Raw genomic sequence first — 18,704 nt, forward strand, 5'->3', positions numbered from 1 at the left:
GGTCGTGACAATCAAAGCAGGCTAAATTGCCTTACATTGTAGCCAATCGGAGATGCGTTTCACTTGAAAGCGAGGCCAAATAATTAACACACAGTAATATATCTCCAATAGAAAAAAAACACAATAAACAACGCAATTGCCTTAATTCCTTTGCATTGTAGTGCGCCCAAACAACACGTAACCATCAAAATTATTCAGCTGACCGAACTCAATATAGGTTAGACATGGGCTTATTTGGTATAGCCTAGGTAACGTAGACTAATTAGTTTAACATATCCAACCGTATGTCTACTTACTTTTTTTTTTGTTAGCACTATGCAGGAATAAAATGGCATCTACAGTGCCAGGATTCAGGCGAGAGCGCCTGGCCTCTAAAATACGCCCTGCTGCGCTGAAGGAGCGCTCACTTGCGGCACTCAATTGTTGCTGGGACGCATTGGATTCTCTTTATGCATCTATATGTATATATATTTCCGAATTGGTTCAACCGCCACCCGCCCGAATCTATTTAAAATCTATTTTTTTCGTCATGCATCCGCCCGACCCGCAAACCGCACATCTCTAATATATATATATATATATATGTATGTATATATATATGTATGTATATATAATGTATGTATTTAAATCTGCGATAAAGTAAAGCCACGATTTTTTAAGTGCGAGGATGGCGAGGGACAGCTGTATAATTGTGATATGCTGAAAGACTGCGAGACAAAAATATCCACTAAGTAGCATTTTGACATGTTTAGTTACTCAAGCAAGAAATTGTTCATTGGCTGTCATCTTTTCTAGGGAGAGTCCAGAATTTTCTTTTGAGGTCTATATGGAAGTAGTTCATCCAGGAACAGATAAGTCAGGTAAGTTTCTAAACACTCTCAATCATCACACTTACATACTAAGTGAAACAAAATGTGACTTCTTTATGTAACTCTTCCACCTTGTCCCCTTACCAACAATGCATGTCCCCTGCTGCAGTGAATTTCTTCCAGGTCTTATCAGTTATATTTCTTATATGATCAGATCCAACAGCTACGTAGCTGGCAAGATAAACAGTTATATGACTAGATGAACAGCTACAGTACACGCATGTGATAAGATGAACAGCTCAGTATGTGATAAGATGAACAGCTACAGTATGTGATAAGATGAACAGCATGTCGGTTGTGTGGAATTATTTAAAATTTAAAAAAGATGTTGCATTGCGTTGTGCTTGAGAATTTGCTGTGCTATATTGCCAAAAGTATTTGGCCACCCATCCAAAAGATCAGAATCAGGTGTCCTAATAACTTGGCCCGGCCACAGGTGTATAAAATCAAGCACTTAGGCATGGAGACTGTTTCTACAAACATTTGTGAAAGAATGGGCCTCTCTCAGGAGCTCCGTGATTTCCAGCGTGGAACTGTCATAGGATGCCACCTGTGCAACAAATCCAGTCATGAAATTTCCTCGCTCCTAAATATTCCAAAGTCAATTGTCGGCATTATTATAACAAAATGGAAGAGTTTGGGAACAACAGCAACTCAGCCACCAAGAGGTAGGCCACGTAACCTGACAGAGAGGGGTCAGCGGATGCTGAAGCGCATAGTTCAAGGAGGTTGCCGACTTTCTGCACAGTCAGTTGCTACAGAGCTCCAAACTTCATGCGAGCTTCCATTCAGCCCACGTACAGAACGCAGAGCTTCATGGAATGGGTTTCCATGGCCGAGCAGCTGTATCTAAGCCATACATTACCAAGTCTAAGGCAAAGTGTCAGATGCAGTGGTGTAAAGCACGTCGTGTTGGAGACGTGTTGTCTTGAGTGATGAATCACGCTTTTCCATCTGGCAATCTGATGGACGAGTCTGGGTTTGGAGGTTGCCAGGAGAACGGTACATTTCGGACTGCATTGTGCCGAGTGTGAAATTTGGTGGAGGAGTGGCCTGCACAGAGTCCTGACCTGAACCCGATAGAACACCTTTGGGAAGAATTGGAACTGAGACTGAGAGCCAGGCCTTCTCGACCAACATCAGTGTGTGACCTCACTAATGCGCTTTTGGAAGAATGGTAGAAAATTCCTATAAACACACTCTGCAACCTTGTGGACAGCCTTCCCAGAAGAGTTGAAGCTGTAATAGCTGCAAAAGGTGGACCGACGTCATATTGAACCCTATGGGTTAGGAATGGGATGGCACTTCAAGTTCATATGTGAGTCAAGGCAGGTGGTCAAATACTTTTGGCAGTGTAGTGTATATTAGCTCCATAATACAAACACTTCCAAAAATACACAAAGCCATGTATGTCAGACAGTACATTATGTCTATAATGTTAAGCCCCTTAATGTGTAACGGTACACCATCCTTAAGGTTCGGTACGTCACTCTGTTTTGAGTTCATGTTTCGGGTCATTGTTGGTGCAGTAAGCTTCGTTAGTTTTTGTGCAAACAACTCTAGTATTGTTTTAAATGAAACAAACTGCAAACAGATATTTGTGAGGTGGCGACTTGTCCAGCCTCCAGGGTGTACAGCTGGATAGGCTCCAGCAGGAGAAAATCAATGGATTGATTGAGGATTTATCAAGTAGCTTTTCAGTTTACTCGTATTTCCGGCTGCATATTTTTTGGTGATTTCCTCTATGCGGTTTGTGTTGATCAGCTGGCTGTGTCGCCTTAGAAACGCTAGAGAGGAAAGTGGCACGCTTTGCTTTGCAGATTGCAGACTTTCTTACCTCTGCCAAAGGTGTTATATTTTTGCCAGGGTTTGTTTGTGTTTGTTAGCAACATAACTCAAAAAGTGATGGATGGATTTTGATGACATTTTTAGGAAAATTTACAAAAAAAAAAATTCCTCTTATTTATTAGAGTACAAACACACTTCCTTGCCGGTTCCGCGCTGTGCAGAGATTTCTGGGAGATGTACCTTATTTTCAGACCGGGCCAACGCTAAAGCGCCAGAAAAAAACTACACACCAAGTATTCGTTTGATACTGTCAAACATCAGGGCATTATTGTGAAGACTTTGAAACTGCAATATATTTCTACAATACCATTGCATCCCTGCCAGGCAGTAGTTGTTATCATTGTGATGTAACAATAGTATTAAAAGCTCTATTGTCGGCCAAATTTATATAATTTATATCGTATATCGTTTATATCGCGCAGCCCTAGATCCAACACACTGTAGTGTAGTATAGAAATGGCAGTGACTTGGCCACCCTACTCACTGTACCTTGCGCGTTTGAAGTAAAAGTATGAACAATTAATTATACTGTATTATTCTAATAATCATAGCATTTAAGCTAGCTAGCTATTAGTGCTAAAGTTGCAAGCCAGCGATTTGAACTCTATTTGCCAGCTAGCTAATAGCGGCACTATACTGTATTCTTTGAACATCATTAATTGGTGCACAATGGTGAACTGGTACATTAACAAGGTAACTTTAGGATCAATTGAATTTAAAACACAATGTTATACAAGATACATAGGTAGGAGGTCCCTGCTCCATCTCTCCATTAGTTTGGGGGTCTTTGGCCTGGAAAACGTTGAAAACACATGCACTAGACTCTTGAAATTCTATTTTACCAAAATTCCTTTTATACATGTGTGATGGATTGTCGCTCTGCTTTCACTTTATTTGAACTCTGAGGCGAGCAATCATCTCGGTACGAGTGATTCCACAATAGAATACATACACTTTTTCAACGCCTTCGTAAAAAAGTTTTGTGTTCGTGTGTCATTTGACTTTTTTAATTGAAAAAGGAAGTGGGATGCATGGAGAAGTTGAAATGTATGCCATCACTACACATCAGTCATGTAATTTGTGCTTTTTCGAACAGAGCCTGATATACGAAGGAAATTCCCCGAAGACTTCAATGATGAGGTTTGAGATATATTAAAAAAATGTTTTCTCACATTTACAGGTTAGGTTCTGGACATTAATTTGCACCTTCAACCACTGCAGATGGGAATTTACCCTGAAATGTACCAGAATCTATTATTTAATACATGACTTCTCCTGGTCAATCCCATTGCTTCAAACTTTAATTAAACAGTTACACACAGAAGCTAATACAAATAATAACAAAATAAATTAATAATTAAAGAGAGAGTCTGATTTTGTCAAACTATCTTCAAACCTCAGTTAAAGTAAAATAATGCTATTCGGTAACAGTAGAAGAGAACGTCAAACACAAATAGACGGAGTAGACTTTGAAAAAGTAAATTAAATCACATTTTTGGGTAATAATTGATGATAAAAAATTAACTGGAATTCTCATATAAAAATATAACACATAAGTTGACAAGAAATACATCAATAATAATTAAAGCAAAATGTGTATTGGACAAAACTTCACTCCATATTCTCTACTGCTCGCTAATGTTATCAAAGTTATTATTTAGAAATATGGGGATATAACTACTAGGGGTGTGGGAAAAAATCGATTCGAATTCGAATCACGATTCTCATGTTGTGTGATTCAGAATCGATTCTCATTTTTTAAAAATCGATTTTTTTATTTTTTATTTTAAATTATTTTTAATTTTAATTTTTAATTTTTGAATTTTTTATTAATCAATCCAACAAAACAATACACAGCAATACCATAACAATGCAATCCAATTCCAAAACCAAACCCGACCCAGCAACACTCAGAACTGCAATAAAGACTTAGGCTAGACTTAGACTTCCTTTTTATTGTCATTCAAATTTGAACTTTACAGTACAGATAAGAACGACATTTCGTTACATCAGCTCATGGTAGTGCAGAATAAAAAAGCAATAAGGTGCATATATAAGTAAATAAATAGGTTACAGTACAGATAAATATATTGCACTTTTTCATATGCATCCACGTTTATGGATGTATGTTATATTGTCTTTTTTATTCCAGCGAGTTAATCCATTTTGGGGGGAATGGGGGGATAATTATGATGTGTTCAAGAGTCTTACGGCCTGAGGGAAGAAGCTGTTACAGAGCCTGAAGGTTCTGCTTCGGAGGCTGCGGAACCTCTTTCTGGAGTTCAGCAGTGAAAACAGTCCTTGGTGGGGGTGGAGGAGTCTTTGCAGATTTTCTGAGCCCTGGTCAGGCAGCGGCTTTTTGCGATCTCCTGGATAGGAGGAAGAGGAGTCCTGATGATCTTTTCCGCCGTCCTTACCACTCTCTGGAGAGACTTCCAGTCTGAGGCATTGCAGGCTCCAGTCCAGACAGAGATGCTGTTGGTCAGTAGGCTCTCTATAGTGCCTCTGTAGAATGTGGTGAGAATGGGGGGAGGGAGCTGCGCTCTTTTCATCCGACACAAAAAGTGCATGCGCTGCTGAGCTCTTTTTACAAGAGCTCCGGTGTGTAGGGACCAAGTCATATTGTCAGTTATCTGCACCCCCAGGAACTTGGTGCTGCTTACCATCTCCACAGCTGTGCCGTTGATGAAGAGTGGAGCGTGGCTGGACTGGTGCGTCCTGAAGTCAACGATGATTTCCTTGGTCTTGTCGACATTCAAGACCAGGTTGTTGGTTCTGCACCAGTCACCCAGATGTTTCACCTCTTCCCTGTAGTCCATGTCGTTGTTGTCACGGATGAGGCCCACTACTATCGTGTCGTCCGTATACTTCACAATGTGGTTAGTAGTGGACCTGGCGCAGCAGTCATGGGTCATCAACGTGAACAGCAGCGGACTCAGGACGCAGCCCTGGGGGGAGCAGGTGCTCAGGGAGATGGCACTGGAGGTGTTGTGTCCCACTCTCACAGACTGGGGTCTGTCTGTGAGGAAGTCAAGCAGCCAGTTGCATAGGGGGGTACTGAATCCAAGGGGGCCAGTTTGCTCACCGAGTAGCTGATGATGGTGTTGAATGCTGAGCTGAAGTCCAGAAACAACATCCGCACGTGTGTGTCCTTTACTTCCAGATGTTCTAAGCTCAGGTGGAGTGCAGAGGAGATGGTGTCCTCTGTGGAGCGGTTAGGGCGATAAGCAAACTGGTATGGGTCGAATGTGGGGGGAAGTCTGGAGACAATGTATTCCTTTACCAGCCTCTCGAAGCACTTCATTATGATGGAGGTGAGTGCAACGGGGCGATAATCATTGAGGGAGGAGATTGTGGTTTTTTTAGGCACTGGAATGATTGTGGCCGTCTTAAAACATGATGGTACCACAGCCTGGGTCAGCGAGATGTTGAAGATGTCTATGAGAACCCCAGCCAGCTGGTCTGCACATCCCTTAAGCACCTTATCCGGAATGTCATCAGGTCCCGGTGCTTTCTGCGGGTTCATCTCTCCTCAGGGTTTTCCGGACATCCGCTATGTCCAGGTTGAGCGGCTGCTCACCAGGGCGAGGGATGGATTTTCTCGCCGGAGTGATGTTAAGTGCCTCAAACCTCGCAAAGTAGTTGTTAAGGTCATCTAGGAAGCTGATACAGTTGTCACAGGGACGGGGGGCAGCTTTATAGTCCGTGATGACCTGTATGCCCTGCCACATTGGTCTAGTGTTTGTGGGGTTGTCGAAGAAGTCCTGCACTTTCTGACTGTGAGCACGCTTTGCAACCTTAATGGCACGGTTCAGGTTAGCTCTGGCTGTTTTTAATGCTACCATGTCGCCAGACTTAAAAGCCTTCAGCATTGCACGTACCTCACTGTTCATCCAGGGTTTCTTGTTGGCCCGTGTGGGGATGTTCTTGATCACACTGACATCCTCCATGCACTTCTGAATGTATGCGGACACAGACTCTGCATACTCCTCCACACATGTGTGATGATTTTCGGTGGCGGCTGCCTTGAACATGTCCCAGTCTGTGGTTTCGAAGCAGTCTTGTAATGCTTCCATTGCTCCCTCTGGGCAGGTCCTCACCTGCTTCACTGTAGCTTGCTTCCTGATCAGCAGGGGCTTGTATGCAGGAATTAGCATCGCAGATAGATGGTCTGAGGAGCCGAGGTGGGGGCGTGGTGCAGCTATACGCATGTTTATATTGCTGAACACTAAGTCCAGCTTGCTTCCACCCCTGGTTGCAAAATTCACATATTAATGGAAATGAGGGAACACAGTTTTCATGTTAGCTTGATTAAAATCTCCTGCCACGATGAAAACTCCCTCTGGATGTGTAGATCGCAGTTCATTGATGGAGCAGTACAAAGCATTCAAAGCTTCTTTGGTGTTAGCACTGGGAGGAATGTACACTTCTGTGAAGATCATAGCACTGAATTCCCGGGGTAAATAAAATGGCCTGCATTTTATAGTTAGCATTTCTACATCGGGAGAGCAGTGACACGATACTATCTTCCCATTGTTGCGCCAGTTGTTATTAATGTATATACAAACACCACCGCCTCGGATTTACCAGTGAGAGTTCTGCTCCTGTCCGACCGAAACATAGTTAGCCCCTCGATGCTAACTGCCTCGTCCGGAACGGATGGTTTCAGCCACGTTTCTGTGAGAAATGTGGCGCAGCAGTCTCTCATCTCGCGTCTTGCAATTAAATCCAGCTTAAGGTAGTCCAGTTTGTTCTCCAGGGAGCGGACATTTGAAAGCAGGATGGAAGGAAGCGGCGTTCTGTGAGGATTAGCCTTTAGCTTTGTTGTTAGCCCCGCTCGGCATCCCCGCTTCTGCTTCCGATCACACCGCTTACGTCTCCTCCATCGACGGTCCCCGCTGGTACTAGGCTCCGCTGCTTCACAGGCTGCTGGATGTAGCCGGCGTAGAATTCCGATGCTAGCGAGGAGGTCCAACGTGTACGCATCTTTCGGTCCAAAACGGCCCGATCTATCCACATCCAGAATTGTCTGGCGGTCGTATGTTACCACGGAATGTCCACGCTGGAAGACAGCCATGAAATTCACAGAATTTACCGGTATATTTGCCAAAATGTTCTATTTCTACCATGAGCGTCTGAAGCCGCAGTCGAGCAGGGCGCCGCCATCTTGACTTTTGCCATGTTTAATATTGCTGAACACTAAGTCCAGCTTGCTTCCACCCCTGGTTGCAAAATTCACATTTTGATGGAAATGAGGGAACACAGTTTTCATGTTAGCTTGATTAAAATCCCCTGCCACGATGAAAACTGCCTCTGGATGTGTAGATTGCAGTTCATTGACAGAGCAGTACAAAGCATTCAAAGCTTCTTTGGTGTTAGCACTGGGAGGAATGTACACTGCTGTGAAAATCATAGCACTGAATTCCTGGGGTAAATAAAATGGCCTGCATTTTATAGTAAATATTTCTACATCGGGAGAGCAGTGACACGATACTATCTTCCCATTGTTGCACCAGTTGTTATTGATGCATATACAAACACCACCGCCTCGGGATTGACCAGTGAGAGTTCTGCTCCTGTCCGACCGAAACATAGTTAGCCCCTCGATGCTAACTGCCTCGTCCGGAACGGATGGTTTCAGCCACGTTTCTGTGAGAAATATGGCGCAGCAGTCTCTCATCTCGCGTCTTGCAATTAAATCTATCTTAAAGGCCTACTGAAACCCACTACTACCGACCACGCAGTCTGATAGTTTATATATCAATGATGAAATCTTAACATTGAAACACATGCCAATACGGCCAGGTTAACTTATAAAGTGCAATTTTAAAATTCCCGCCACACTTCCGGTTGAAAATCTCCTTTGGATATGATTTATGCGCGTGACGTCATAAAATGCACGGAACTGTTTGGGCCCTATTGGACACAATACACAAAGCTCTGTTTTCTTCGACAAAATATTACAGTATTCTGGACATCTGTGTTGGTGAATCTTTTGCAATTTGTTTAATGAACAATGGAGGCTGCAAAGAAGAACGTTGTAGGTGGGATCGATCGGTGTCTTAGCGGCTAAGTACAACACTTACAGCAACACAACAAGGACTACTTACCCTGATAGAAGACGCCTAGCTGATGCTTGCCGCCAAACCCACGGATGAAGTCCTTCGTCGCGCCGTTGATCGCTGGAAGGCAGGTGAGCACGGCTGTTGATGGGAAGATGAGGGCTGACTGGCGTAGGTGGAGCGCTAATGTTTTATCATAGTTCTGTGAGTTCCGGTTGGTAAATTAGCCTTAGCGTCGTTAGCAACAGCATTGTTAAGCCTTACCGGCCTGAGAATTTTTAACCGTGTAGTTACATGTACATGGTTTAATAGTATTTTTGCTCTTCTGTCTATCCTTCCAGTCAGGGGTTTATTTATTTTGTTTCTATCTTCATTTGAGAACGATGCTAGCACGTTAGCTCAGTAGCTAAGTGTGTCACCGATGTATTGTCTCGGAGATAAAAGTCACTTTAAATGTCCATTTCACGTGCTCGACTCTCATTTTCAAGAGGATATAGTATCTGAGGTGGTTTAAAATACAAGTCTGTGATCTACAATAGAAAAAGGAGAGAGTGTGGAATCCAATGAGCCAGCTTGTACCTAAGTTACGGTCAGAGCGAAAAAAGATACGTCCATCACTGCCTCTCAAGTCCTTCACTGTAACGTTCCTCATCTACGAATCTTTCATCCTCGCTCAAATTAATGGGGTAAACGTCACTTTCTCGGTCCGAATCTCTCTCGCTCCATTGTAAACAATGGGGAATTGTGAGGAATACTAGCTCCTGTGATGTCACGCTACTTCCGGTACAGGCAAGGCTTTTTTTTATCAGCGAGCAAAAGTTGCGAACTTTATCGTCAATTTTCTCTACTAAATCCTTTCAGCAAAAATGTGGCAATATCGCGAAATGATCAAGTATGACACATAGAATGGATCTGCTATTCCCGTTTAAATAAAAAAAAATCATTTCAGTAGGCCTTTTAAGGTAGTCCAGTTTGTTCTTCAGGGAGCAGACATTTGAAAGCAGGATGGAAGGAAGCGGCGTTCTGTGAGGATTAGCCTTTACCTTTGTTGTTAGCCCCGCTCGACATCCCCGCTTCTGCTTCCGATCACACTGCTTACGTCTCCTCCATCGACGGTCCCCGCTGGTACTAGGCTCTACTGCTTCACAGGCCGCTGGATGTAGCCGGCGTAGAATTCCGATGCTAGCGAGGAGGTCCAACGTGTACGCATCTTTCGGTCCAAAACGGCCTGATCTATCCACATCCAGAATTGTCTGGTGGTCGTATGTTACCACGGAATGTCCACGCTGGAAGCCAGCCATGAAATTCACAGAATTTACCGGTATATTTGCCAAAATTTTCTATTTCTACCATGAGCGTCTGAAGCCGCAGCCGAGCAGGGCGCCGCCATCTTGACTTTTGCCAAGATGGCAATTGAGAGGAGACACATACACGACACCAGAACAAACCAAAAGTAGTGAAACAAAAATTAATATTATCAACAACAGTATAAATATTAGTTACAATTTCAGCATAGCAGGGATTAAAAATCACTCATTGACATTATCATTAGACATTTATAAAAATTAAAAAAAAAGAACAATAGTATCACAGTGGCTTATACTTGCATCGCATCTCATAAGCTTGACAACACACTGTGTCCAATATTTTCACAAAGATAAAATAAGTCATATTTTTGGTTCATTAATAGTTAAAACTAATTTACATTATTGCAATCTGTTGATAAAACATTGTCCTTTACAATTATAAAAGATTTTTACAAAAATCTACTACTCTGCTTGCATGTCAGCAGACTGGGGTAGATCCTGCTGAAATCCTATGTATTGAATGAATAGAGAATCGTTTTGAATCGGGAAAAAAACGTTTTGAATCGAGAATCGTGTTGAATTGAAAAAAAAAAAGATTTTGAATCGAATCGTGACCCCAAGAATTGATATTGAATCGAATCGTGGGACACACAAAGATTCACAGCCTTAATAACTACAAAAGTATGCTTCGTTACTTAACTGTGTTTCAAAAATGGTCAGTTAGAATTAGAGATGTCCGATAATATTGGACTGCCGATATTATCGGCCGATAAATGCTTTAAAATGTAATATCGGCAATTATCGGTATCGGTTTCAAAATTATCGGTATCGGTTTCAAAAAGTAAAATTTATGACTTTTTAAAACGCCGCTGTGTACACGGACGTAAAGAGAAGTACAGAGCGCCAATAAACCTTAAAGGCACTGCCTTTGCGTGCCGGCCCAGTCACATAATATCTACGGCTTTTCACACACACAAGTGAATACAATGCATACTTGGTCAACAGCCATACATGTCACACTGAGGGTGACATGTATGTATAAAGAACTTTAACACTGTCACAAATATGCGCCACACTGTGAACCCACACCAAACAAGAATGACAAACACATTTCGGGAGAACATCCGCACCGTAACACAACATAAACACAACAGAACAAATACCCAGAACCCCTTGCAGCACTAACTCTTCCGGGACGCTACAATATGCACCCCCCTAACCCCCCTTCCCACTTCAACCCCGCTCCCCCCAACCCCGCCCACCTCAACCTCCTCATGCTCTCTCAGGGAGAGCATGTCCCAAATTCCAAGCTGCTGTTTTGAGGCATGTTAAAAAAAATAATGCACTTTGTGACTTCAATAATAAATATGGCAGTGCCATGTTGGCATTTTTTTCCATAACTTGAGTTGATTTATTTTGGAAAACCTTGTTACATTGTTTAATGCATCCAGCAGGGCATCACAATAAAATTAGGCATAATAATTTGTTAATTCCACGACTGTATATATCGGTATCGGTTGATATCGGAATCAGTAATTAAGAGTTGGACAATATCGGAATATCGGCAAAAAAGCCATTATCGGACATTTCTAGTTAGAATAACACATAATGTTGGATTTAGAGAACATTCAAGCCTTTATTTATTGAATCAAAGATATTGAAATTCAACGATGTAATGAATTTGCAAACAGCCAAAATTATGCACAAAAGCAAACTATAACTTGCTACCCAAGAACATACAACAATTCTTCTCAACAAAATAGGGGAAATACAACCTCTGAGAAAAATGTAACTTAAGTGTATGCATGTACAACACTTAAAACCTTTAGTATATCAGTATGTGGAATTAAATTATAGAATGGATTAAATAAAGAAATCAAACAATGTACTAATATGGTCCAGTTTAAGAAACTGTTCAAACTCACTTAAGTGTTTCTAAGTACAAAGAAGAAGAACCATGATAAACATTTTGAACTTATTGAACTTATTCATCTCACTATATGAAACACAACTTAATTCCCAATGTATTATTTATTTATTATAATTTTTTTAGAATTGTATTATTTATGGAGTAAATTGGGAACAATTTGAAAAACAGGAATTGAACAATAACGAAATTGCAATGAAATGGAAAAGGGGTGTTTTTAGATAAGCTCTGCTTCTTCCTACACATTTTCGAACATGTTGAAAAGAGAAACTGGAAATTGCGAATGTTTGAAATAAACTTAAACCATAAACCACCAATAAACAGTGATATCTCGGTTTTTGTTTATCTGTTCCAAAGGGTTTGTTGAAAACTGAATCATAAAAAAAACCTTGAAACTATTTTTACCATAAGAAATGTAAAACCAATTAAATTGTTACAAACATCCAAAAATGTTACACCAAACACTTAATAAAGTATAATTATAGTTTTACACATAGAAAATAATACAGAATGCATATAAATTATGAATTAAATGAATAAATATTTTTTTTTATACCACTTTCACCTTTATTGAAGACTTGTTGGTGATCACTGCGGTGTGGAAAGTCACACAAACACCACCTTTTTACTTTGCTACAACTTATCTTTTGAATTCAATAGTGTTTCTCACCGTCTTTATTAAAGTTTTGGCAATTTTGTTGCATCCAAAAACGTACAGACTTGCGTTGTGTGCTCACACAACTTTGTTTACATCAACTGATGTAATCACATTCAAGTGCAAGACAGCAAAGCTGTCTACAAAACTACGGAGAACAGCTGATAAACCTCATATTAGCCTTGATTGTTTAGTTGCGTTAGGTGCATTCAGTGACACTCTGAAAACACGGACTCTAAAACTTTAACTTAATTTGGCTTTAGTGGATTATTTTTCAGTCGTACTCCATTAAAAAACAGCACAGAGTGTGAGTCACCAAAGTGTTTTGATCGTACTAAAACTGAGACAGTTTATAAAAACTTAGACATACTTTAGGTTAACATTTTTGTCCAAAAACAAATAATATTAAAACCGGGTTTAATGAAAACTGAGGCACCACTGTTGCTAATTTTAGGTTGCTGATAAGAATTAAATTTTGACATAAAATAATGGTACGTCAATGCCAGTCGACCAAATGGTTACATTGTTCTCTAGTATACTTTGCTAACCCAGGGAGTAACTGCCTGTCATAGCCCAAAGAGAAAGTCCTTGTCTAAAAAGCAACGCACATACTTCTCAAATTGTAGGTGTGTCTTCTGAAAATATACATGTAGATACTAGCTAAGAGAACAATTTACGAAGCATCCCAGTGCACAAGTAAAAAGTCAAGCTGCATTGATCTAATGCTGTTTGTTTCTAGGTTTCAATAATATTATATGATACATGTGACCACTATTAGTCCTATTTAATTTAATATATGTCCAACAGGAGACTATCCAGACTGTGCCCAAGTTCTGCTTTCCTTTCTGCTTGGATAGGTAAACAACCACACAAACATTGTATGTTTGTCTATCGTACACTTACTATCCCACCAACCCAACACATGATCTCACAGCACAGTCGGCAAGAAAAGTATTAGGAACACACTTTGCTTTAATGGATTGGCATCCTGCAATGCCCGCAAGGTTCAAGAAAACACATGTACAGGCCCGTCTTAAGTTTGGCAATCCACACCTAAATGCCACAAGTATCTGTGTTGGCCCTGTGATGAGGTGGCGACTTGTCCAGGGTGTACCCCGCCTTCCGCCCGAATGCAGCTGAGATAGGCTCCAGCACCCCCCGCGACCCCAAAAGGGACAAGCGGTAGACAATGGATGGATGGATAATGTGGTCACATGACAGCAAAGCAAAGGCATTTGTTTGTAGAAAATGTTGCATAATTATGGATCCAACAACATAATCTCTACTGTCAAGCATGGAGGTGCAAAAATTCTGCTTTGGGGGTGTTTCTGTTAAAAGGGTACCTAAAGACGGTATGACAACAACAATTCTGTTGAATTCACTGCATTAAGAGGCAGATGAACGGGGCCATGTACTGTATCATAGAATCTTGGATGAATATATTCCAGCCTCAGTCAGAAGATGGGGCTTGCAGCATATCCATCCATCCATCCATCCATCCATCTTCTTCCGCTTATCCGAGGTCGGATCGCAGGGGCAGCAGCCTAAGCAGGGAAGCCCAGACTTCCCTCTCCCCAGCCACTTCGTCCAGCTCCTCCCGGGGGATCCCGAGGCGTTCCTAGGCCAGCCGGGAGAGATAGTCTTCCCATCGTGTCCTGGGTCTTCCCCGTGGCCTCCTACCGGTCGGACGTGCCCGAAACACCTCCCTAGGGAGGCGTTCGGGTGGCATCCTGACCAGATGCCCGAACCAATCTCAAGGGAGAGCCCCGCCACCCGGCGGAGGAAATTCATTTCGGCCGCTTGTACCCGTGATCTTGTCCTTTCGGTCATGGCCCAAAGCTCATGACCATAGGTGAGGATGGGAACGTAGATCGACCGGTAAATTGAGAGCTTTGCCTTCTGGCTCAGCTTCTTCTTCACCACAACGGATAGATACAGCATCCGCATTACTGAAGACGCCGCACCGATCCGCCTGTCGATCTCACGATCAACACTTCCCTCACTCGTGAACAAGACTCCGAGGTACTTGAACTACTCCACTTGGGGCAAGATCTCCTCCCCAACCCGGAGATGGCACTCCACCCTTTTCCGGACGAGAACCATGGACTCGGACTTGGAGGTGCTGATTCTCATCCCAATCGCTTCACACTCGGCTGCGAACCGATCCAGTGAGAGCTGAAGATCTTGGCCAGATGAAGCCATCAGGACCACATCATCTGCAAATAGCAGAGACCTAATCCTGCAGCCACCAAACCAGATACCCTCAACGCCCTGACTGCGCCTAGAAATTCTGTCCATAAAGGTTATGAACAGAATCGGGACAAAGGACAGCCTTGGCGGAGTCCAACCCTCACTGGAAACGTGTCCGACTTAAAACCACACTGTTCCTCCTGAATCCGAGGTTCGACTATCCGGCGTAACCTCCTCTCCAGTACACCTGAATAGACCTTACCGGGAAGGCTGACGAGTGTGATCCCACGATAGTTGGAACACACCCTCCGGTTCCCCTTCTTAAAGAGAGGAACCACCACCCCGGTCTGCCAATTGCAGCATAACAATGACAAAAACAAACAACAACAATGGAATAGTTGTTAGAATGTTTGCCTCACAGTCTGGAGATCCATGTTTGAATAGTTTTCATGGTTTCCATGTGCTTGCAAATCCAAAAGCATACATGTAATGTTTATTATGAACATTAAATTGTTCATAGGTGTGAATGCTTGTTTGTATAGATGTGTGTTCTGAGATTGACTGGTGACAAGAGCAGTGTGTACACCGCCTTTCACCCAAAGTTAACTTGGCTTGACGCCGTCTCACCAAGTGTCAAACATGGAAGTGGACACATTCTGTTTGTTTCACTGCTAAGGGTACAGCATGACCTTACTGCATAGAGGGGCTGAACAAGGTCATGTTCTGTTCAATCTTTGATTACATTCCAGGTCACGTAAAGAATTGATCATGGATTACCTGGCAAAGGAATACCACAATTTTTGGAGGCCGTAAAAAACAAGTGCCATTGTAAGCTGACCAAAGGGGTCTGCCTTTTGCACGACAAAGCATTGGTTCACAACTTGTATGTAAACCAGACAGAAGCAAGAAAAAGGAGAAACATATGTATGTAAAGTGTAAAGTGTAGAGAAGCACAGAAACTCATCATGAGCGCAAAACCTGTCTGCAAAAAGAGCAAATAGACATTGAAGTCGCATAGAGTGCGCAAAATGAGTTTTTACATGCAAAGATTGTGCCGTTGCATTGACTGCATTTGGGTGGCCTTTGTATAAAAAGACTAATCACTGTGCCAGCATTTGATCTCATAATATTTTTAAATTGTAGGGATAATTGGTAGGAAATGGATGGATGAATGGATGTTTGCAGACAGAAATGTTTATAAAATACAAACAGAGCCCTTCCAAATCAACAATATTTCTGCTCTTGAATATGAATCCGTCTGCAGTGTCGGAGTCAATCAGATGGATCAGAATTTCACATTTGTGTTGACCGACATCAACAGTAAACACAGATTTGGATTTTGTCGCCTGTCCTCAAGTGCAAACACCTGCCATTGCGTCCTTAGGTGAGTGTTTCTTCTGCACTTCTTGTTAAGATACTTACTATAATTTCTGATTAGTGTTTTTTCACCTTATGAGGCAAAAATGTTTTAGAAATATGGTTGGAATTCTGTAAAAATTACTTTCATATAACATGCTGTAGTTCAAGTACTGTTTAGGTTTTAACAAAATGTGTTTATTTTCATTCCTCAGCTACCTGCCTTGGTTCGATGTATTTTATAAACTGCTAAGTATCATTGCAGATTACACTATTAATGGCCAGGTAAGAACGATACTATAAAATACAACAGCAGTTTGTGCCAAACATCATATTTCACCATTCTGCAAAGTTTCAGTATTTGATCAACTAACATTTTGCAATCCCACATTCTGACAAATGGACAAAAAGTACAAACATGCTTCCATTTTTTTGTATTGTGAATACTAAAATATAGTGCTGTCAAATGATCAAACAGTAATCACTTAATCACACTTTTGGATTTAGATTTATTGCGATTAAGTACAGTAAATTACCTGCGTGTATAATTTAAATTAATTTTGAAAAAGACTCCAATATTTTGACACAAATGGTATTTTATTGTCAGAATGTCATATAGCAAAATATACATTATTTTGTTGTTAAAAACTTTCCAACAGTTTTATCTAAAGTCTGGTCAGGGCGTATTTTGAAATGAAATGTGGATGAGGACACCTGTGTAGGGGTCTCCACTCTTCTTTGCACTGACATATGCATTGACCTGATCACTGACCTTATAACAACCTGCTCTGCCTTTCAGGTAACTATCCGCCAAAGGCAACGGCGCATGTACACTCAAATAAATTAATGCGTTAATGTTTTGTATTTAATTCTATGAGTTAAAGCATTGAGTTTGTCAGCCCTACTAAAATATCAATGGTTCCCATCTTTTTTTGTAAACATTGGCCAACTTTTATAATGACACACCAAGCTGACAGTTAAATTTTAGGACTAGATGGAACAATCCCATGATACAAAATAACCTGAGTAGAGTGGTAACAGTAGGCTACCTCTTTCGGATCTGCTTCAAAGCGGTTATGGTGTTGGACCTAGTTGGGTGGGATTGCAAAATGGGGGACAGAGGAGATGGGGGAATGGTTGACAGCTTCATTGGGGTCATCAGGTGGGCACCCTCCTTCACGGGTGTTTCAATGAAATACTGTATGTACGTATACAGTCGTCAATGTAAAGCTAGACATTTATGTTGTACTTGTGTGGCCTTTTCAAGGATCCTTTAAATCACCAAAATGATTCCCGGGCGCGGCCACCGCTGCTGCCCACTGCTGCCCACTGCTCCCCTCACCTCCCAGGGGGTGAACAAGGGGATGGGTCAAATGCAGAGGACAAATTTCACCACACCTAGTGTGTGTGTGACAATCATTGGTACTTTAACTTTACAATTGGCTGCCCAAATAAAATCCATTTGCTCAGAGAGATCACAATTAATAATAACAGTAGCTCATTTTGCTTTGGGAAAAGTATCAGAGAAACTGAAAGAAGAACAATCACATTATTTCCATTTACACGTTTTATGTGCTACATTGTGTATGTTCACTTCCATAGACGTACACAATATGAACTGGCCTTGGTTTGTAGTGATTCCATGCCTTGTGAGGTCTGGTTTGGACAGGTTTGAACCTTTCCAAATAAAATTCAATTGCTGAACTCTGTCACTGGTGAACTTCCTCTCAAAGATAAAGGGAAATGGTCAGAACCAGCAAAATGTCACTGCACACTCTAAATACTTTGCATATATATCAGCTATAACATGGATAGTATTTAGAGCCTCATTCACTTTTATTTACCTTGAATAAATTTCCAAATGTTTTTATTTTTCATTTAATTTTTGCTTTGTCTTTATATGCTACTAAGCTCCAGTATGAGGGTAAATAATTTTAAGGTTTAAATGTGTTCTTTATACAGTTGATGTATGATATGCTGACCAAAGAATAGGAAAAGTCAAATGAAAAGCTGGAATAATACATAGTTCTAGTAAGATATATTTTGCATTTGTTTGATTGTGGATTTTGTTCATGCTTTAGGATATCAATTTCCAAGAACTCCTGGTGTCCCTACACAAGCTTTCTATTCCTGAGCCTGGTGTCCCTGTTCATCTTGCTATGGTGAGTTGTGCTCCACATTTTACTTGTCACTAGTCACTCACAAATATGGAAAAGCCAGCTAAGACAGTAATAACAAAAGTGCAGTAGCTTGCAAGCTCCCCCTGTACAAGAAGGCCCATTTAAGCCTGTCTGAAATTTGACAATCAACACCTGAATGACTCACACAAGGCTTGGGAGAATGTAATGTGTTGTGTGATACACATAAAACCGAAACCTTTAGCATCTACTTGACTTGCTTGAGATGGAGTCCAGCAACTGCATTCCTACTGCCAAACAGACATATCACTTCCTGTCAATGAGAAAGGACGCAAAGAAAAAGGCTCCGCTT

At 41.5% G+C, this 18,704-nt stretch overlaps 1 protein-coding gene across 1 annotated transcript in view; it reads left to right on the plus strand.

Moving 5' to 3' along the window:
* dennd1a (DENN/MADD domain containing 1A) overlaps window positions 1-18,704 on the plus strand; it is a 128,878-nt gene that overhangs the window by 11,652 nt on the left and 98,522 nt on the right. The window contains exons 2-7 of the mRNA XM_062031063.1: window positions 796-860; window positions 3,814-3,857; window positions 13,476-13,525; window positions 16,123-16,242; window positions 16,430-16,499; window positions 18,296-18,376. Coding sequence (XP_061887047.1) covers window positions 796-860; window positions 3,814-3,857; window positions 13,476-13,525; window positions 16,123-16,242; window positions 16,430-16,499; window positions 18,296-18,376 — 430 coding nt within the window. The remainder of the gene's footprint in view (window positions 1-795; window positions 861-3,813; window positions 3,858-13,475; window positions 13,526-16,122; window positions 16,243-16,429; window positions 16,500-18,295; window positions 18,377-18,704) is intronic.

Source organism: Entelurus aequoreus, linkage group LG21, assembly GCF_033978785.1.
Source record: "Entelurus aequoreus isolate RoL-2023_Sb linkage group LG21, RoL_Eaeq_v1.1, whole genome shotgun sequence".
In the NCBI taxonomy this organism is placed as follows: Eukaryota; Metazoa; Chordata; class Actinopteri; order Syngnathiformes; family Syngnathidae; genus Entelurus; species Entelurus aequoreus.